This window comes from Trichosurus vulpecula, chromosome 7 (assembly GCF_011100635.1).
Source record: "Trichosurus vulpecula isolate mTriVul1 chromosome 7, mTriVul1.pri, whole genome shotgun sequence".
NCBI classification, from domain to species: domain Eukaryota; kingdom Metazoa; phylum Chordata; class Mammalia; order Diprotodontia; family Phalangeridae; genus Trichosurus; species Trichosurus vulpecula.
Genome location: NC_050579.1, coordinates 75,561,068 through 75,577,943, shown reverse-complemented (window position 1 = coordinate 75,577,943; position 16,876 = coordinate 75,561,068). Strand labels below are relative to the sequence as shown.

General features: G+C 37.7%; 1 protein-coding gene across 1 annotated transcript in view; it reads right to left on the bottom strand.

Annotated features, from left to right (window-relative positions):
• DPYD (dihydropyrimidine dehydrogenase) overlaps positions 1-16,876 on the bottom strand; it is a 1,113,082-nt gene that overhangs the window by 599,465 nt on the left and 496,741 nt on the right. Inside the window, exon 9 of the mRNA XM_036769110.1 lies at positions 5,609-5,716. Coding sequence (XP_036625005.1) covers positions 5,609-5,716 — 108 coding nt within the window. The remainder of the gene's footprint in view (positions 1-5,608; positions 5,717-16,876) is intronic.

The window sequence follows — 16,876 nt, the reverse complement described above, 5'->3', positions numbered from 1 at the left end:
CTCCACCAATAGGGCATTAGTGTCCCAATTTTCCTACATCTTCAACATATATCATTTTCTTTTTTGTCATATTAGCCAATCTGATAGGTGTGAGGTGGTACTTCAGAGTTGTTTTAGTTTGCATTTCTCTTGTCAAAAGTGATTTAGAACATTTCTTCATATACCTATAGATAGCTTTGATTTCTTTATCTGAAAACTGTTCATATGCTCTGACCATTTAACAATTGGAGAATGGCTTTTATTCTTAAAATTTGACTCTTTTCTCTATATATTTGAGAAGTGAGGCTTTTATCAGAGGTACTTGTTGTAAAGATCATTTCCCAGCTTTCTGCTTTCCTTCTAATCTTGGTTGCATTGGTTTTGTTTGTGCAAAAGCTTTTTAATTTAATACAATCAAACTTATCTATTTTACTTTTTGTAATGCTTTCTATCTCTTATTTGGTCATGAATCTATAACTTAACTTCTCCTTTAAGAATTTGGATGCTATACCACTTGGTGCATGTATGTTTAGTATTGATATAAGTTCATTTTCTATGGTATCTTTTAGCAGGATGTAGTTTCCTTCCTTATCTTTTTTAATTAGGCCTATTTTAGCTTTTACTTTGTCTGAGATTGGCATTGCTACCCCTGCTTTTTTTTTTTTTACTTCAGCTGAAGCATAAAAGATTCTGCTCTAGTGCCTTACTTTTACTCTGTGTGTGTCTTTCTGTTTCAAGTGGTTCTTGTAAAGAACATATTGTCGCATTCTGGTTTTTGATCCACTCTGCTATTCGCTTCCACTTTATGGGAGAGTTCATCTCATTCATATTCACAGGTATGATAACTAACTGTGTATTTCCCTCCCTCCTATTTTTCCTCCTATTTGGCCTCTCTCTCCTTTCACCCTTTCCCTTCTTTTGCTTCCATCTACCTCTTCCCCAAGTCTTCCCTCTCCTCTGTCAGTCACCCCCTCACTTTAATTAATCTCCTCCCCTCTTACTTTCTTGTCTGGCAAGATAAATGTCTATATTCAACTGATTGTGTATATTATTCACTCTTTGAGCCACTGCTGATCAGAGTAACATTTAAGTGATGCCCATCACCTACCGACTATCTTTCCCTCCACTTTAATAGGTATTTTTATACCACTTCATGTGGAATAATTTACCCCATTCTACCTCTTCCTTCCTTCCCTATTCAGTGTACTCCTCTTTCTCATCCCTTAATTATTTTTAATGTTATTCCCTCAAATTCACCTCCTGTACCTATGTATATTCCTTCTAGCCGTACTACTATTAGTGGAATAATTTTTTTTTTACATGTTGACAAATATGTTTTTATTTTTTTTTTAAATGCAATTTATTTATTTAACATATTTGGTTTTCAGCATTGATTTTCACAACATTTTGAATTACAAATTTTCTCCCCATTTCTACCCTCCCCCCCACTCCAAGATGGCTTATATTCTGGTTGCCCTGTTCCCCAGTCAGCCCTCCCCTCTATCACCCCCCTCCCCTCTCATCCCCTTTTCCCTTCCTTTCTTATAGGGCAAGATAAATTTCTACGCCCCATTGCCTGTGTATCTTATTTTTTAGTTGCATACAAAAACTTTTTTTGTTTTTGAACATCTGATTTTAAAACTTTGAGTTCCAAATTCTCTTCCCTCTTCCCTTTCCACCCACCCTCCCTAAGAAGTTGAGCAATTCAACCTAGGCCACACATGTATTATTATGTATAACCCTTCCACAATACTCATGTTGTGAAAGGCTAACTACATTTTGCTCCTTCCCAACCCATCCCGCTTTATTGAATTTTCTCCCTTGACCCTGTCCCCTTTCCAAAGTGTTTGTTTTGGTTACCTCCACCCCCATCTGCCCTCCCCTCCATCATCCCCCCGCCTTTTATTTTTTTTTTAATCTTCCTCCCTCTTCTTTCCTGTGGGGTAAGATACCCAACTGAGTATGTATGGTATTCCCCCTCAGGCCAGATCTGATGAGAGCAAGGTTCACTCATTCCCCCCTCACCTGCCCTCTCCCCTCCTCCCATAGAACTGCTTCCTTTTGCCACCTTTATGTGAGATAATCCACCCCATTCTATCTCTCCCTATCTCTCTCTCTCAGTATGTTGCTCTCTCATCCCTTAATTTCATTTTATTTCTTTTGGATATCTTCCCTTCATCTTCAACTCACCCTGTGTCTGCTCTCTCTCTTTTACATATATATATATATATAAACACATATATATATATACACATACATACACATACATACATATACACATAGATATATACATACATACACATTCATTTATATATATACATAAACATATATATATATATATATATATATATATATATATATATGTACACATACATATATGCATATTCCCTTCAACTACCCTAATACTGAGGTCTCATGAATCATACTCATCATCTTTCCATGTAGGAATGTAAACAAAACAGTTCAACTTTAGTAAGTCCCTTGCAATTTCCGTTTCTTGATTACCTTTTCATGCTTCTCTTGATTCTTGTGTTTGAAAGTCAAATTTTCTATTCAGTTCTGGTCTTTTCACTGAGAAAGCTTGAAAGTCCTCTATTTTATTGAAACTCCATATTTTGCCTTGGAACATGATACTCAGTTTTGCTGGGTAGGTGATTCTAGGTTTTAATCCTAGCTCCATTGACCTCCGGAATATCGCATTCCATGCCCTTCGATCTCTTAATGTAGAAGCTGCCAGATCTTGGGTTATTCTGATTGGGTTTCCACAATACTCAAATTGTTTCTTTCTGGCTGCTTGAAATATTTTCTCCTTGATCTGGGAGCTCTGGAATTTGGCAACAATATTCCTAGGAGATTTCTTTTTGGGATCTATTTGAGGAGGCGATCGATGGATTCTTTCAATTTCTATTTTGCCCTGTGGCTCTAGAATATCAGGGCAGTTCTCCTTGATAATTTCCTGAAAGATGGTATCTAGGCTCTTTTTTTGATCATGGCTTTCAGGTAGTCCAATAATTTTTAAATTATCTCTCCTGGATCTATTTTCCAGGTCAGTGGTTTTTCCAAGGAGATATTTCACATTGTCTTCCATTTTTTCATTCCTCTGGTTCTGTTTTATAATATCCTGATTTCTCATAAAGTCACTAGCTTCCACTTGCTCCAATCTAATTTTTAAAGTAGTATTTTCTTCAGTGGTCTTTTGGACCTCCTTTTCCATTTGGCTAATTCTGCCTTTCAAGGCATTCTTCTACTCATTGGCTTTTTGGAGCTCTTTTGCCATTTGAGTTAGTCTGTTTTTTAAGGTGTTGTTTTCTTCAGTGTATTTTTCAGTATTTTTTTGGGTCTCCTTTAGCAAGTCATTGACTTGTTTTTCATGGTTTTCTCGCATCCTTCTCATTTCTCTTCCCAATTTTTCCTCTACTTCTCTAACTTGCTTTTCCAACTCCTTTTTGAGTTCTTCTATGGCCTGGGGCCAGTTCATGTTTTTCTTGGAGGCTTTGGTTGTAGGCTCTATGACTTTGTTGTCTTCTTTAGGCTGTATGTTTTGGTCTTCTTTGTCACCAAAGAAAGAATCCAAAGTCTGAGACTGAATCTAGGCGCTTTTTCACTGCCTGGCCATATTCCCAACCAACTAACTTGACCCTTGAGTTTTTCAGTGGGGTATGACTGCTTGTAGACTAATGAGTTCTATGTTCTACGTTTGGGGGGGAGGTGCCAGCTCTGTCAGAGCTGCACTCCTCCTTCCCCAAGGACCCCCAGTCCAGACTGGGCTTAGATCTTCAGCAGGCTGTTGCACTCCTGCTCTGATCCGCCACTTAATTCCTCCCACCAGGTGGGCCTGGAGCCGGAAGTAACAACAGCTGTAGCTGCCCCACCTCCGCTGCCCCGGGGGCTGGAAGCCGAATCGCGAACTCCTTCTACTCCGGCAGCTTTTCCCACTAACCTTCTCCGCAGTCTTTGGTGTTTGTGGGTCGAGGGGTCTGGTAACTGCCGCAGCTCACAGATTCAGGGCGCTAGGGCCCCCTCCGCCAGGCTTCTGGTCTGGATCATCCACGCCGCGCAGGCTGGGCTCTGCTCCACTCCGTTCCCAGCTCCCAGCTCCGTGTGGAATAGAGCTCACCCAGAGACCATCCAGGCTGTCCTGGGCTGGAGCCCTGCTTCCCTCTGCTGTTCTGTGGGTTCTGCCGTTCTAGAATTGGTTCAGAGCCATTTTTTATAGGTTTTTGGAGGGACTCGGGTACGGAGCTCACTCTAGTCCGTGCTTAACAGCCGCCATCTTGGCTCCACCTCCCTAGTGGAATAATTTTTAAGAATTTCAAGTATCATCTTCCCATGCACGGATGTAAACAGTTCAGCTCCATTAAATACCCTATGTTTTCTTTTCCCCTTTTTACTCTTTTAGGCTTCTCTTGGGTCTTGATATTGGAAATCGAACTTTTTGTTCAATTCTGGTCTTATGAAAGCTTGAAATCTTTCTATTTCATCGAATGACTATTTTTCCCTTTTAATGATTGTGCTTAATTTCTCCTGGTAGGTGATTCCTGGTTGTAGTTTTAGTTCCATTGCCTTTCAGAGTATCACATTCCATGACCTCTGATACTTTGATGTTGCAGTTGCTAAATCCTGTTTAATCCTGATTGTGGCTCCCTGTTATGTGAATTGTTTCTTTCTGGCCACTCACAGTATTTTTTTCCTTTACCTGATAGTTCTAAATTTGGCTATGATGTCCCTTGGAATTTTTATTTTGGGATCTCTTCCCTTAGAAGATCAGTAGATTCTTTCAATTCCTATTTTACCCTCTGGTTCCAGCATATCAGCGCAGTTTTCCTCAATAATTTCTTGAAAGAGACTGCCCAGGTCCTCTTTTTTGATTATGGATTTCAGGCAGTACAATGATTTTGACATTGTTAAACACCTCTAGCAGCTAGCATCTAAGCAAGTTACTTAACTTCTGGGCTCAAGTTTCCTCATTTGTAAAATATGGGTGGGGCTAGAAAAGGTCCTTGACCTCAAATATTCTGTGAGTCACTAAAAAAAGTAGCTCTCACAGGAGAGCTCCATTTCATTGTCCTTCATCAGCAAACACTTATGTTGAACATTGAATTTCTCATGCTGCTATAAAGATATGACTTTTTTACTAGAGTTCAACTTGGGCATAATGCTATTTTGGGGGTAGAAGAGTAGTTGTACCTGTTGTGCAGTTAAAGCCAGGTGTTTTTACTTCACCTGTTGTGTCACTGGCAGCAAGGTGGTATAATGGAGAGTGTGGGAATTGACGTCAGGAAACTCTGAGCTCAAATCCTCTCACACCCTTACAAATTGTGTGACCCTCTATTCCTCCACCTATAAAATTGGCATAATAATAGCACCCACCTCTCAGAGCTGTTGGGTGGATCATGTAAGACAACATTTGTATATCAATTTGTAAACCTTAAGATACTATATAAATACTATGTTATTTTAATATCATGATATATTTGATTTGACATCTGGTATAGCCAATCCATAAAATGATGAGCTGCATTTGAGTAGAAGCAGATAATACATATTATAAAAAAGAAAATTAAAAATAGATCCTGTCTATCTACTTTCAAAGTAAACAAACAATAAACAAACAATAAGCATGTCCTACCTGCTTTGCTTGCCTTGGCCACCAGTGGTAAGAAGTCTTTTGATGTGTAAAATCCCTGGTCCATACTTAGTCCTTGGAATATGCTGTCTTTATTTGGTTCTGGTAAACCTGAGGGAGGAAAAATGTTTTTAAATGGTTATTAAAAGTAGATTATGTTTTTCAAATGCAAAAACAAACAAAACCCACAAGGAAATAACCACTTTCATAACAGAGAAATAATTATTCCAATTTCATCACCTCTGTATTTTTACAAAGAAAAAAAAAAACAAATCTTCCACTGTGGTAAAATTTTGAGTGTTGGACAAAGCCTACTTTTTTTTTAATTTTCAAGATTTTTCACCTTAAGGTTTACTTTAAGTGATTTGGAGTTTCAGGGGAAAGGATACTACATTTTCAATTGAGAAGACTGTGTTTCATTTATGGCACTGTGGGTATGGAAGAATAAATGGAAGAATAAAAATTGAGACACTCAGAAGTTCACAAGAAAGAAATATGAAGAAAGGAACCAGCAGTAAAGTCCACGGTCTCAAATCTCTATACACAATTGTCAAAAGTTCATTCAATAAAGAAGAGAAAATGGAGGTTGTAACGAAAGAAAGAAAACTTGACCTCATGTGTATCAATGAGATTTGTTGGGATGAGAGCCATGGCTAGACCATGATTTAAGAAACACATTGATGAACTTGTGAATGCCCAGAGGGGGCCAACCAAGAAAAAGAAGATATGAGTCTATATCATATGGGAATCAGACGAAAGAACTCAGGCTGTCATACGGAGTAGGGATCAACCTTGTTCTGTCTGGCTCCCGAGGATAGTCTTTGGGATGAGAAGATGAACTTGTAAGAAAGGAGGTTGATCGCTTATTATGGTTGGGATTCCTTTCATTTATGGATTGACCTACATGACTTCTGAGGTCCATCTGAATACTCAAATTCTATGATTCTGTCATTATATGATTGTATGGTTGACCTCATGGCAAGACAAATTAACTTAACTATGTCTTCATTTTTTCTTGTCTAAAATGAAGCTAATAAGAATCCCTTTTAGTTTCCTAGGAACATTGTGAAATAAAGGACATATGACAAAGAAGTAAACATAATTGAAACAACTATTATATACATTTAATACACACTGATTATCTACTTAAAGGCATGCATTTTTTCTATTCCAATGTAAATTAAGATATTACAAATTTGGATCCAGAAAATGTATGTTCCATTCATTAATGGCTAGTGAACTGAATAATTCTACAGGATGACCTTACAGAACCTTTGAGAAGATGCCTATAGTTAATCTACATTTGATCATAAGATCATAGATTCAGAGCTGGACTTGACCTTAGAGATCATGAGGAAATGCTTCATTATTTTATATATGAGGAAACCGAGGGCCATAGAAGTTAAATGACTTGCCAAAGGTTACACAATTCCTAAATGAAAGAGATGGATTGAAACCCAGGTCCAATCACTCCAAATCAATTACTCTTTCCAATGGGCCAGAGGCCTGCAAGCTAGATCAATTTATTCATAATCATATCAATTTATCATGGAATTTCCTCTTTCGATGCAGATAGTAATCCATCTGTCACTTATAATCTTTGAGAATTCTTTGAGTTACACAGAGGTTAAGTGACTTGTGGTTTCACAGAAAAAATTTGAATCCATGTCAGACACAGATTCTAAATGATGTAGTAAATAGAATGGTGGGTTTGGAGTCAGGAAGACTTAAGTTCAAATCAGACCTCAGACAATAAGTAGCTGCGTGACCCTGGGCAAACCATGTAGCCTATCTACCTTGATTTCCTCAAATGTAAAAAAAGAGAATAATAGTATCTACCTCCTGGGGTGGTTATGATGACCAAATGAGATAATATCTGTGTGGTGCTTAGCACTATGTCTGACAAATAGTAGGTGCTTAATAAATGCTTATTGCCTTCTTTCTTCTCTTCCCTCTCTTCCTTCCTCCCACCCTCTTTCCTTCCATTCCACCTTCCCTCTTTCCTTCCTTCCTTCCAATATGTCCAGCAACCTATCCACTACAACAAGCCGTCTTTCACTGAATTGAGCAACTACAAAGTACATTCAAAAGAAGGTATCTTAAAAGCAAACTGTACATAAAGGTGTTTCAGAAAAATCAACCCTTTTTAGTCAATGCTATTATTGAAATGCAATTGTTTGAATTAATTTGCTGTGCTAACAATTAACTATCTGTAGAGACAACATGCAAACAACTATATAAAAATAACCTATGTATGGAATAAATTGAGATAATCTCAGAGGGAAGGCACTAAAATTAAGAAGGACTGAGTAGGACTTCTTTAATTAGGTGGCACTTTTCTGAGGCTTGAAAGAAGCCAGGGAAGCCAAGAGAAAGAGAAGAGGAAGAAAAATTTCAGTCTTAAGGGACAGTTAGTGAAACTGCCTGGAATCAGGAGCTGGAATATCATATATAAGGAAGAGCAAGGAGAAAGTATCACTGCATCATAGAGGACACAAAGGGAAGAACAGTATAAAAAGATGAACTGACCCATTATCCCAAGTTCACAAAACCCTTGGCATTAAACATAGCTTTGGATAGAATGCCAAGAAAGAAAAATAATATTAAAAAAACTTTCTCACTGCATAGAGAGGCACAGATTAGAGGCAGAGTAATTGTCTCTACCATTTCTTTAAGATTTTACCCAGGTTACTTAAGGTGCGAATTGTAGACTAGAAATTGAGTGAGTCAAAGATTACTTCCCCCTTTTCTTTTCCACTTCCTACCCCATGTTAATGGGTTAGCCCAATAATTAACAGGAGCTTAGACCAAAGGTCTTCTACCTCATCCCTTGCTTAACTGTGAAGCAATTACTTCCTACTTTTCTCCTGCCCCGTGAAGGGAACAGAAGAGGTGGATATAAGCTAATCATTAATTCGTGGCTTTTAGACAATGTGGCCAGTGTCTAACTTCTTTTCCCTATTACCATTTAATTCTTATGCTGTTTCATTTGTTTAACATATAAGAAAAAACAAGACATCAATTACCTACTACAGACCATGTTCATTTTTGACTCAAGATGAGATAAGAAGCAAAGAAAAGATTATTTTTCCCCATTTAACTAAATAGAAGTCATTTTGTTCTCTTCAGTAGAGATGGGGGTGGAGGGGGTGTTGAAAGAAAGTGTGAATAATCATTACAATAGGATCATAGGTTTAGATTTGGAAGAACATTAGAGGATATTTAGACCAATCCTTTTATCACACAGAAGAGGAAACTGAAGCAGAGAAAGCTTGATTGACTTTCCCACAGCTACTCAGGAAATATCTCAAGCAAGATTTGAACCCAGATTTTCCTGAATCCAAATCTGGTGCCTTCTGGATTTCATGTTATATATTGTTATTCATCACTTCCAGTTTGGCTTTTTTCTCTGGGGAAAAAAGCAGGGGTTGGGGTGGAGGACGGGGAGTGAGGGAAGACTCATAAAGTATAGATCTGAGGCTTACTTATCATCTATAAGCCTTTGTCCAGTTTTATTCCTCAGTCACAAACTCTTTCTTCTAACCTACTTTCAAAAAACCATGGCTTTTGCCATTCTTCTCTGTACCCTTTCTTTGCACCACAATTAGCAAGTGTCAAGGCATTTGTGTTGACTTAGATATGGCGCATGGGGGATATATCTTCTTATATTTTTCATATGATTTCCTTATGCCTCCTCTTAGCCCTAGTAAGATAAACCATTAATGAGGCAGAAGAGTCTCACTCCAGGTGAGGTCTGGAGCAGGGACACACTGCAGCAATTGATTGGCACTTGTATTTTGGTGACTGGTCAGCACCAAAACTAGATCCTCACAAATGAGACGATATATTATTATTAAACTGAAGATTATTGTTGTATAAAATATCCCTTATTACATATGGAATCCCATCATCTACATGCAAAATCTCCCTATGACATCGTGTTGTCTTTATATCTACATTTGCATTTATTTTCCATTATAGTAATATAATAGACCTGTTTACCTCCCAAGGCTTTAGGGATGATCCATGTCAAGAGGGACTAAGGAGCACCTCTGAACTACATCTCCCAGTTTTCTTTGGGGGGGATGGAAAAAAATGATTTCCCAGAGTCAATGTGTTAAGTATTTACCATAAGGACATAACTCTACATGGGGAGTAGCTTCAACAAGACAGAAGAGGATGGTAGAATGGAACAAAAGATTATAATAGGGAGAAAGATGAATGAGCACTAGAGCCTACATGCCTCTGGTGAAAAGTGTCCAATGCTGAAAGGTATTATAATTATCCACATTTCCCCATTTCTACTGAAACCAGACCCTCCAGTAGAAGTGTAAGTGAAGAAAGGTAACCTGTGAGCAGGTAGAATAGTGTGCTGAGCAGTCAAAATTCCCAGGAATATTGGAGATATCCCGTGAGACACAGCACATCCCAAACTGCAGCAAATTTCTCTAATATTCTGCATGATTAAATGAGTTGTTGCCTTTTCCAAAGTGTTAAGAAACAGAGGTTTTAATGAGGGGACAATAAACTTTCTGGGTTTCTCTGCCATTATAGAGAAGTTGAGTGGTACATATGGGATGACAGACTCCAGCCTGGGGATTTCAAGGGGGCATTTTGGGTCTTGAAGTGAAAATGATGACCAGCTTTTATGCTATTTTCTATTGGATATTTTTCAGTATTTCAAGTATCTGAATTAAAAATAAGTTGTTTTGCCATAGATATGAAATGAAGCAATTTAATAACAATTATTCTGAAGAGGAGAAACTCATGGGATTTGGGGTAAACTCATGAGCATTGATTAGAGTAGATTGAATCCTAATGAAGCTTTGGAGGGTAGAATTAACTAGGGACTCACTAGTCTCATTGGAAAGTTTCTCTCTTGAGTAGAATTCTTCTGAGTAAATTGAGATATTTATGAATATTTGATATTTTGAAAGGTTTCATAATTATCAAGATGTTCATAGCAACAGCTTTTGTGTGGTAACAAAAAAAGATGGAAACAAAGCGGGTGTCCATCAGTTGGGGGATGGGTAAAAACAAAAACAACAGTTGGACACAAATGTTAATTGATTTTATTGTGTGAGGAATTAGGAGAAACTTGGGAAAATCATTTGAACTGATGTAAAGCCAGCAAAATTATGAGAGCAATAAGTGCAATGATTATTATGATGCAAAAGAAAAGATTTCCCCTAAAATCCAACTCTAAATTACCGTCATGGTCAATTTGTTTCCAGAAAACAGACTATGAAAAAATCTCACTCTTTTTGGTAAAAATGGGGGGACTATTAGGGCGGAACGTTGCATACACTGTAAGATGTGGCTACTGTGATAGTTTACTTTGTTTTAACTTTTTCCTCTTCTTTTTATAAAATAAGGTTCTGTGATATGTGAGTGTATGTATGCATGTGTTTATGTATGTGTGTATATGTATATGTGTGTGTTCATGGGTTGGTTGGCAGGTATGTGAGTTTATCTGAAAGTAGCTATGATACAAAAATAAAAAAGCATCAAGTCTTATTAAAATAAAAGATTGTATCACCAAAAGAATACAAATATACTGGCTCGAAAATGTATACCTTTCTTTTTTAAAATAGATATCCCTCTGGAAGAGCTACAGAATTCACTTAAACAATTAAACGAATGTTCGTGAAACTCTTACTACCTTCCAAGGCACCATATTAGGTTAATGCGAAACAAATACAGAAACAGCCCTGTCCTTAAAACCTTTTTGCCTACAGTATGTATATGCTAAATTCTTTTCCAGTGTCATTGCCATGCTTAATATATGTCTACAAAAGTGTTTTTCATGAGATCAGCTAACATAGATAAGATTTTGGTTACTCTTATTGCCAACTCAATAGGAAGAAAGAAACGGAAATCTAAAGCTTTGTCTCCTGTATCTAGAGATATATTTCAAAGTAATACTTAAGCAGGCAGCAGGCTAGGTACATGTCCTAACTAGGTCATTTATTCATAGTTTCATTTCCCATCAACTCATCACCTGAAATCTCATCAACATGGAGATTGATTTAGCTTTGATGCTCAACACCTCCTCAGCATTCTCACTTGCCTCTCCCCTCTGATTGGAAAGCTAGAGGGCAGAGTAATAAACTCTTCCCATGGCCTCCCTTTATAGAGGTCTCAGACTTTTTCAGCTACCTTTTTCTTTTTTTAACCATAAACTGTTCTGCTTGATGTTGACTCCCGGAATATCATGCTCCTAGGTCAGGTACCCTCTGATGCTCTCCCCCCACCTCAGTGTACCCTTCCTCACAGTTTTTCAGCTACCATAAATGTTTATTGATTATGCTAATTAAATATAGCCAGCATTAGCACTGAGGATCCTGCTTTTAGTAGGGATCCACCTATATAAATTACAAATGTAAAGAAAAGCTTTGGCCAATTATAGCCAATGCTTCAGCCCTGTAATATTCTCAGAATGGCTCCAATTTCTCTGGAGTGTAAAACTGATAGAAAATAGATACTACATTTCTTGGAGAAAAACACATAAATTGATTCCTTCTGTTTTTACATCACATTATTTTCTGAATATACCACTACATCAGGGAGCCTTCTTTTGCAACGAATAAAACAATTCATTTTAATTTTTTCTGTAGATGAATCTCTATAATTAATTAATTGCTTAGAATGTTAACCTACATGTAGTCATTTTCATAAAATGCTATACATTAATATAAAGGAAAATACTAACTGAATTGTTGGATTTATTTCATTTTTCTTTAGTTAAATTGATCGAATGAGCTTGGGGCTATGGAATAAGGAGTAATCATCTGATCTGTGCTGGATAACCCATGTGTCTGATTTCTATAATCACTGATTGCCAGGTCTCCCAACTGCTATTACAGACACACCCTAAAAGCAGAGAATTGGATGAGATCACATTCATGCTCAGAGGAGCAAAATATGCTGATGTAGACATGACTTTTCATTGCAGACCATCTTCTGACAGGCAGATATTCTCCTGCTTCATAAGTCAGGAACAGTATAGTCATGGATAGGTACATGATACTCCAGGGATACATAGAATAAATCCTCCCAAGTTGTTTGCAAAGAGAAGGCAATAAGCAAACCACATAAATAGACAAAGTATTCCAACAGGGAAGGCGACTACACAGCTACATCGAGGAGCCTTGCCTGTCTACTCCCTCACTGTCTTCACAAAGAATTTCTCTGTAACCTATAGAATAGAAAAATCAACCTCATCCCAGATACTAGCAGTGTTCATTCTGTCTGCTTTTCTAAAATATCCTAGCTAGACTAGGAATTCCTCAAGGGAATTGTCAAGCAATCAGAAAGCCTTTCCCCAGCTGCTCTCACTAGCCATGACACAGAAGAAGCATCTTAAGGTAGTGAACAGTTTGTATCTGTGCTCTTTTCAGTTCATGTACCTTGCCCCCGCTGTTTCTCCCCAATAGACTGCCATCAAGAATAGTGTCAGCCTGGTGGCACTGAGGAGTTATTCCTGACATAGAACCCAGCTTCCACCAGGTGCCCTTATAAATCCAAACTATTTAATTAATGGCAAAGGGCATGAATTACTTTTTGCCTTTTTAATATTTATTGTTCATTTAATTTCTTTTATTTTAAAATTTTGTTTCTTTTTTTTCTCCTTCAAATCTGTCCACTGAAAAAGGAAGGAAAGCTGAAAAGAAGAAAGAAGGAAGGAAAGGAGGGGAAAAAAGACAGGGAGGGAGGAATGGAGAGAGGAAGAAGAAGAAAAGAGGAGGAAGAAAAGAAAGAGCTGTAGATGCCTTGTATTTTATATAAGCACAGCAAAGAAAAAACATTCCCAAACTGTTTACATTTAAAAATTCATTTCTTTTTCTGCATATCATTTCCTTATATCTCTATGATGTGGCAGACAACATTATTCTTTCTTCATCCATCTTCTGGAATCATGGTTGATCATATTTTATGCTTTTAAATATTTTTGCAATTATTAGCTAATTTTAAACAATAAAATCTCAGAAATACTACAGAGTGGAGGGTGCTAAAATATGGTATTTTGTTATGAAACCTTGATCTAGACAATTTAAGAATCTGTCTGAACAAGAGCACATATATCCACACATACATATACACTCATACATATGTAGATATGTGTGTACATGGCAAGTCATTTTAGGACTACATTTATACCATAGTGAGCATTCTAGGCCCCAGGGTATTTAACTTTATTTTTTCTGAATTCAGGAAAACTATGGAACAACAGTGATAACATTCCTGTCCCTTTGTTTTGTAAATGTGACCTTTTAAAATAGTTTCACTTCCTTTTATCTTCCATCCTCCACATACTCCCTATTTTTCATATAGCCTGGCAGAGTGGCATTTCCAAAGATATCTGTATATGATTGGTGGGCATTTCCTTTACATGGTTTTAGTTCTGTCTTCAGATCATAGGATGTAAAACCAGAACACACTTTAGAGATGATCTAGTTCACTTGCCTTCACTTTAGAAATGAGGAAACCAAAGCCTTGAGAAGGCTAGAAACTTCCCCAAGTTCAGTTGTGTATGTTTGATAGCGCTGGCTAGGACTGGAACTCATAGCTTCTAATTCGGAAACTAGTGTATTTCCCTCTATGACACACTACCTCTGAAGAGAACCTTCACACAAGGCTTACTCTGAGTTATCATCACATGGGAATAATGTGTTCTTGGGGTAATGTTGTGTGTTTCTGAAGGCAGTACAACAGAGCATGTACTTTAGCAGGTACTAACAAGACATAAAGGGTTCGGGTATGGGCTTCTGAATGCAACCAATAATCAGCCTAGTAAATATAGAGAGCATGACAATCAGAAGTCATGTATTTAGGGTCCAACATATCCCATGATATGAAAATACAGATACACACACACAACTCACAAAATGCTTTCAGTGCTGGGAAGCTACCTTATGCAATGAAAGCACCAGGAATGCTGCAAAAGCAGGCAGAATTCCAAGAATCACTCAGCATTCACTTCACGGTCAGTACTCTACAAACTGAGGCAGCTAGTTGGCTTAGTGGATAGAGACCTGGGCCTGAAATCAAATAATGAAGGCCTGAGTTCAAATTTGACCTCAGACACTTATTAGCTGCGTGATCTGATCAAACCGCATAACCTCTCTTTGCCTTAATCCACTGGAGAAGGAAATCGTAAACCTCTTCAGTATCTTTGCCAAGAAAACCCCACAGGCAGTACTGGAGTGCTATGGTCCACGAAATCACAAAGAGTTGAACAAGACTGAATGACTCAACAATAACAACAACCAATGTGTGATTTTTTTTCTAAGGATTAATCTGATAATCTTCTGGAGGAAATGAATCTTCTCCATACGGACATTCTCTCTATAAATGAAACCAGAAGACATCATAAGGCTAAGACTAAGTGAAATAGTGACTTACCATCTCCTCAGTTAGTAAATAAAAGAATTAATAGAGTTGGTTTGATTACATCAAGAGATAATAAGGACAATGATCATAACAATAGGTAACATATGGCTTTGTAATGTTTACAAAGTGCTTTACCGATATTCTCTCATTTGAGCCTCACAAGAGACTTGTAAGGTACAGGCTGTTATTATTCCTATTTTACAAATGAGGCAACTCAAGCCAAGAGAGGTTAAGCAACTTGCTCAGGGGCCCATAGCTAATCAGCATCTGAGGCCAGATTAGAACTCAGGTCTTTGTGACTCTTAAGTTCCATGCTCTATCCATAACATCACCTAGCTTCAACAGAAAACATCTTTTCTTCCTCTGAGCACAAGGCAGGAGACAACCAAGAAAAGAGTTGACATTTGTGAACCATCAACCGCTGTAGAAGGTGGGGCAGAGACATCATATCAAGGAAGAGAGATAAAGCATCCCTAACCCTCAGATATAACTTAATGCTTCATGACTTCAATGCACAAAGGAGCACAGGGGAGTACGGCAAAATCATGGGTTAGAAAACATAATGTTGGACCAAGAAATAAAAGAGCTAAAAGGCTTATATAGTCTACAAAGAAGCCTCATGTGTGGACATCATACGTACTTTCTATAAGACGAAGGCCATGCTGAAAGTGACAAGCAAGATTACAAAACATGAAATTGACTGTGCCTTTATAGAGACAGGAAGTAACTGGTCACTGAGGCAGCCCTCCTTTCAGAATCAGCCATCTGTCTGCAGCCATCTCTGCACAGCTCTCATCAACTGGTGAGAGCTAAAATCAATACCAAATTAGAAGTAAGGATAAAGATAAGACGACAACACTGTGTGCAATTATAGCAACTCTGACCTGATCTGTTTAAACAAGTTATCAATTCCGGTGGGGGGGGGGCAGGGAGGTTGGGGTGGGAAGGCAGGGAAGAAGGGAGAAACAAAATGTACAGAAGCAAAGTTATCGACTGTACTACCATTTCTTAGATGATATCAAAAATAAATAAATAACTGAATAAATAAATAGAAATATCCCCAAAATGAGGAGCAAGAAAGATTGCAAGAACTGATTTGCGAGCACTTAATCCTTATAACAAGTAGAGAAATACGGCAACCAGTGAGCACTAAGCCCTTTTCCTTTCCAAATATAATGCCTCAATTTGTGCCTTTGATCACATCACTGCCTTCTTCAGGAGCTTGATTCTATTGATCATTTCCCACCGTCCCCTTCACCATCAATCTCTGTTTACCACATTGTTCACCGCTGTCTACAAATATGCCCAGATCCTCTTCTAGCTTTAAAATCCTTCCCACTACTGACTTTCACTCAAGCTATCTTCTTATATTTTCCCCCTCTTTCACAGCCATGCTCCCACAAAAAGTAATATACATATTTGCTGAATACTCCTTACTTCAACATATTCACTCCTCCTTTGCCTTTTGTTGAATTATTTCCTCATTTTCTTTTACCTGTCTGAATGGCCCTTATCAGTCACCATTGTTTATTGTTGATAAAATTCTTCAGGACCCTTATACATATGTGTCCTTCAAAGTTTTTTTTTTCTTTTAAGTCTCATCTCTTCTCCTTCTACAATATCTTCCAAGTATATTTTACATTTATTCCCATTAAATTAAATCTTAATAGATTCTTCCCCAAGAATCTGGTTTATTGAATTTTAATGTTTAATTTCACCCCTGTTACATAATAGCTTGGCTATCCCCTCCAGCATCATTTCATTTTTGATATGCATAGCATCTATGCCTTTTTTCCCCCAAGTTACTATTAAAAGCGTGATATAGCCCAGTTATAAGAATAATCCCTGGGACACTGCACTGGAGACCTCTTCCACGTC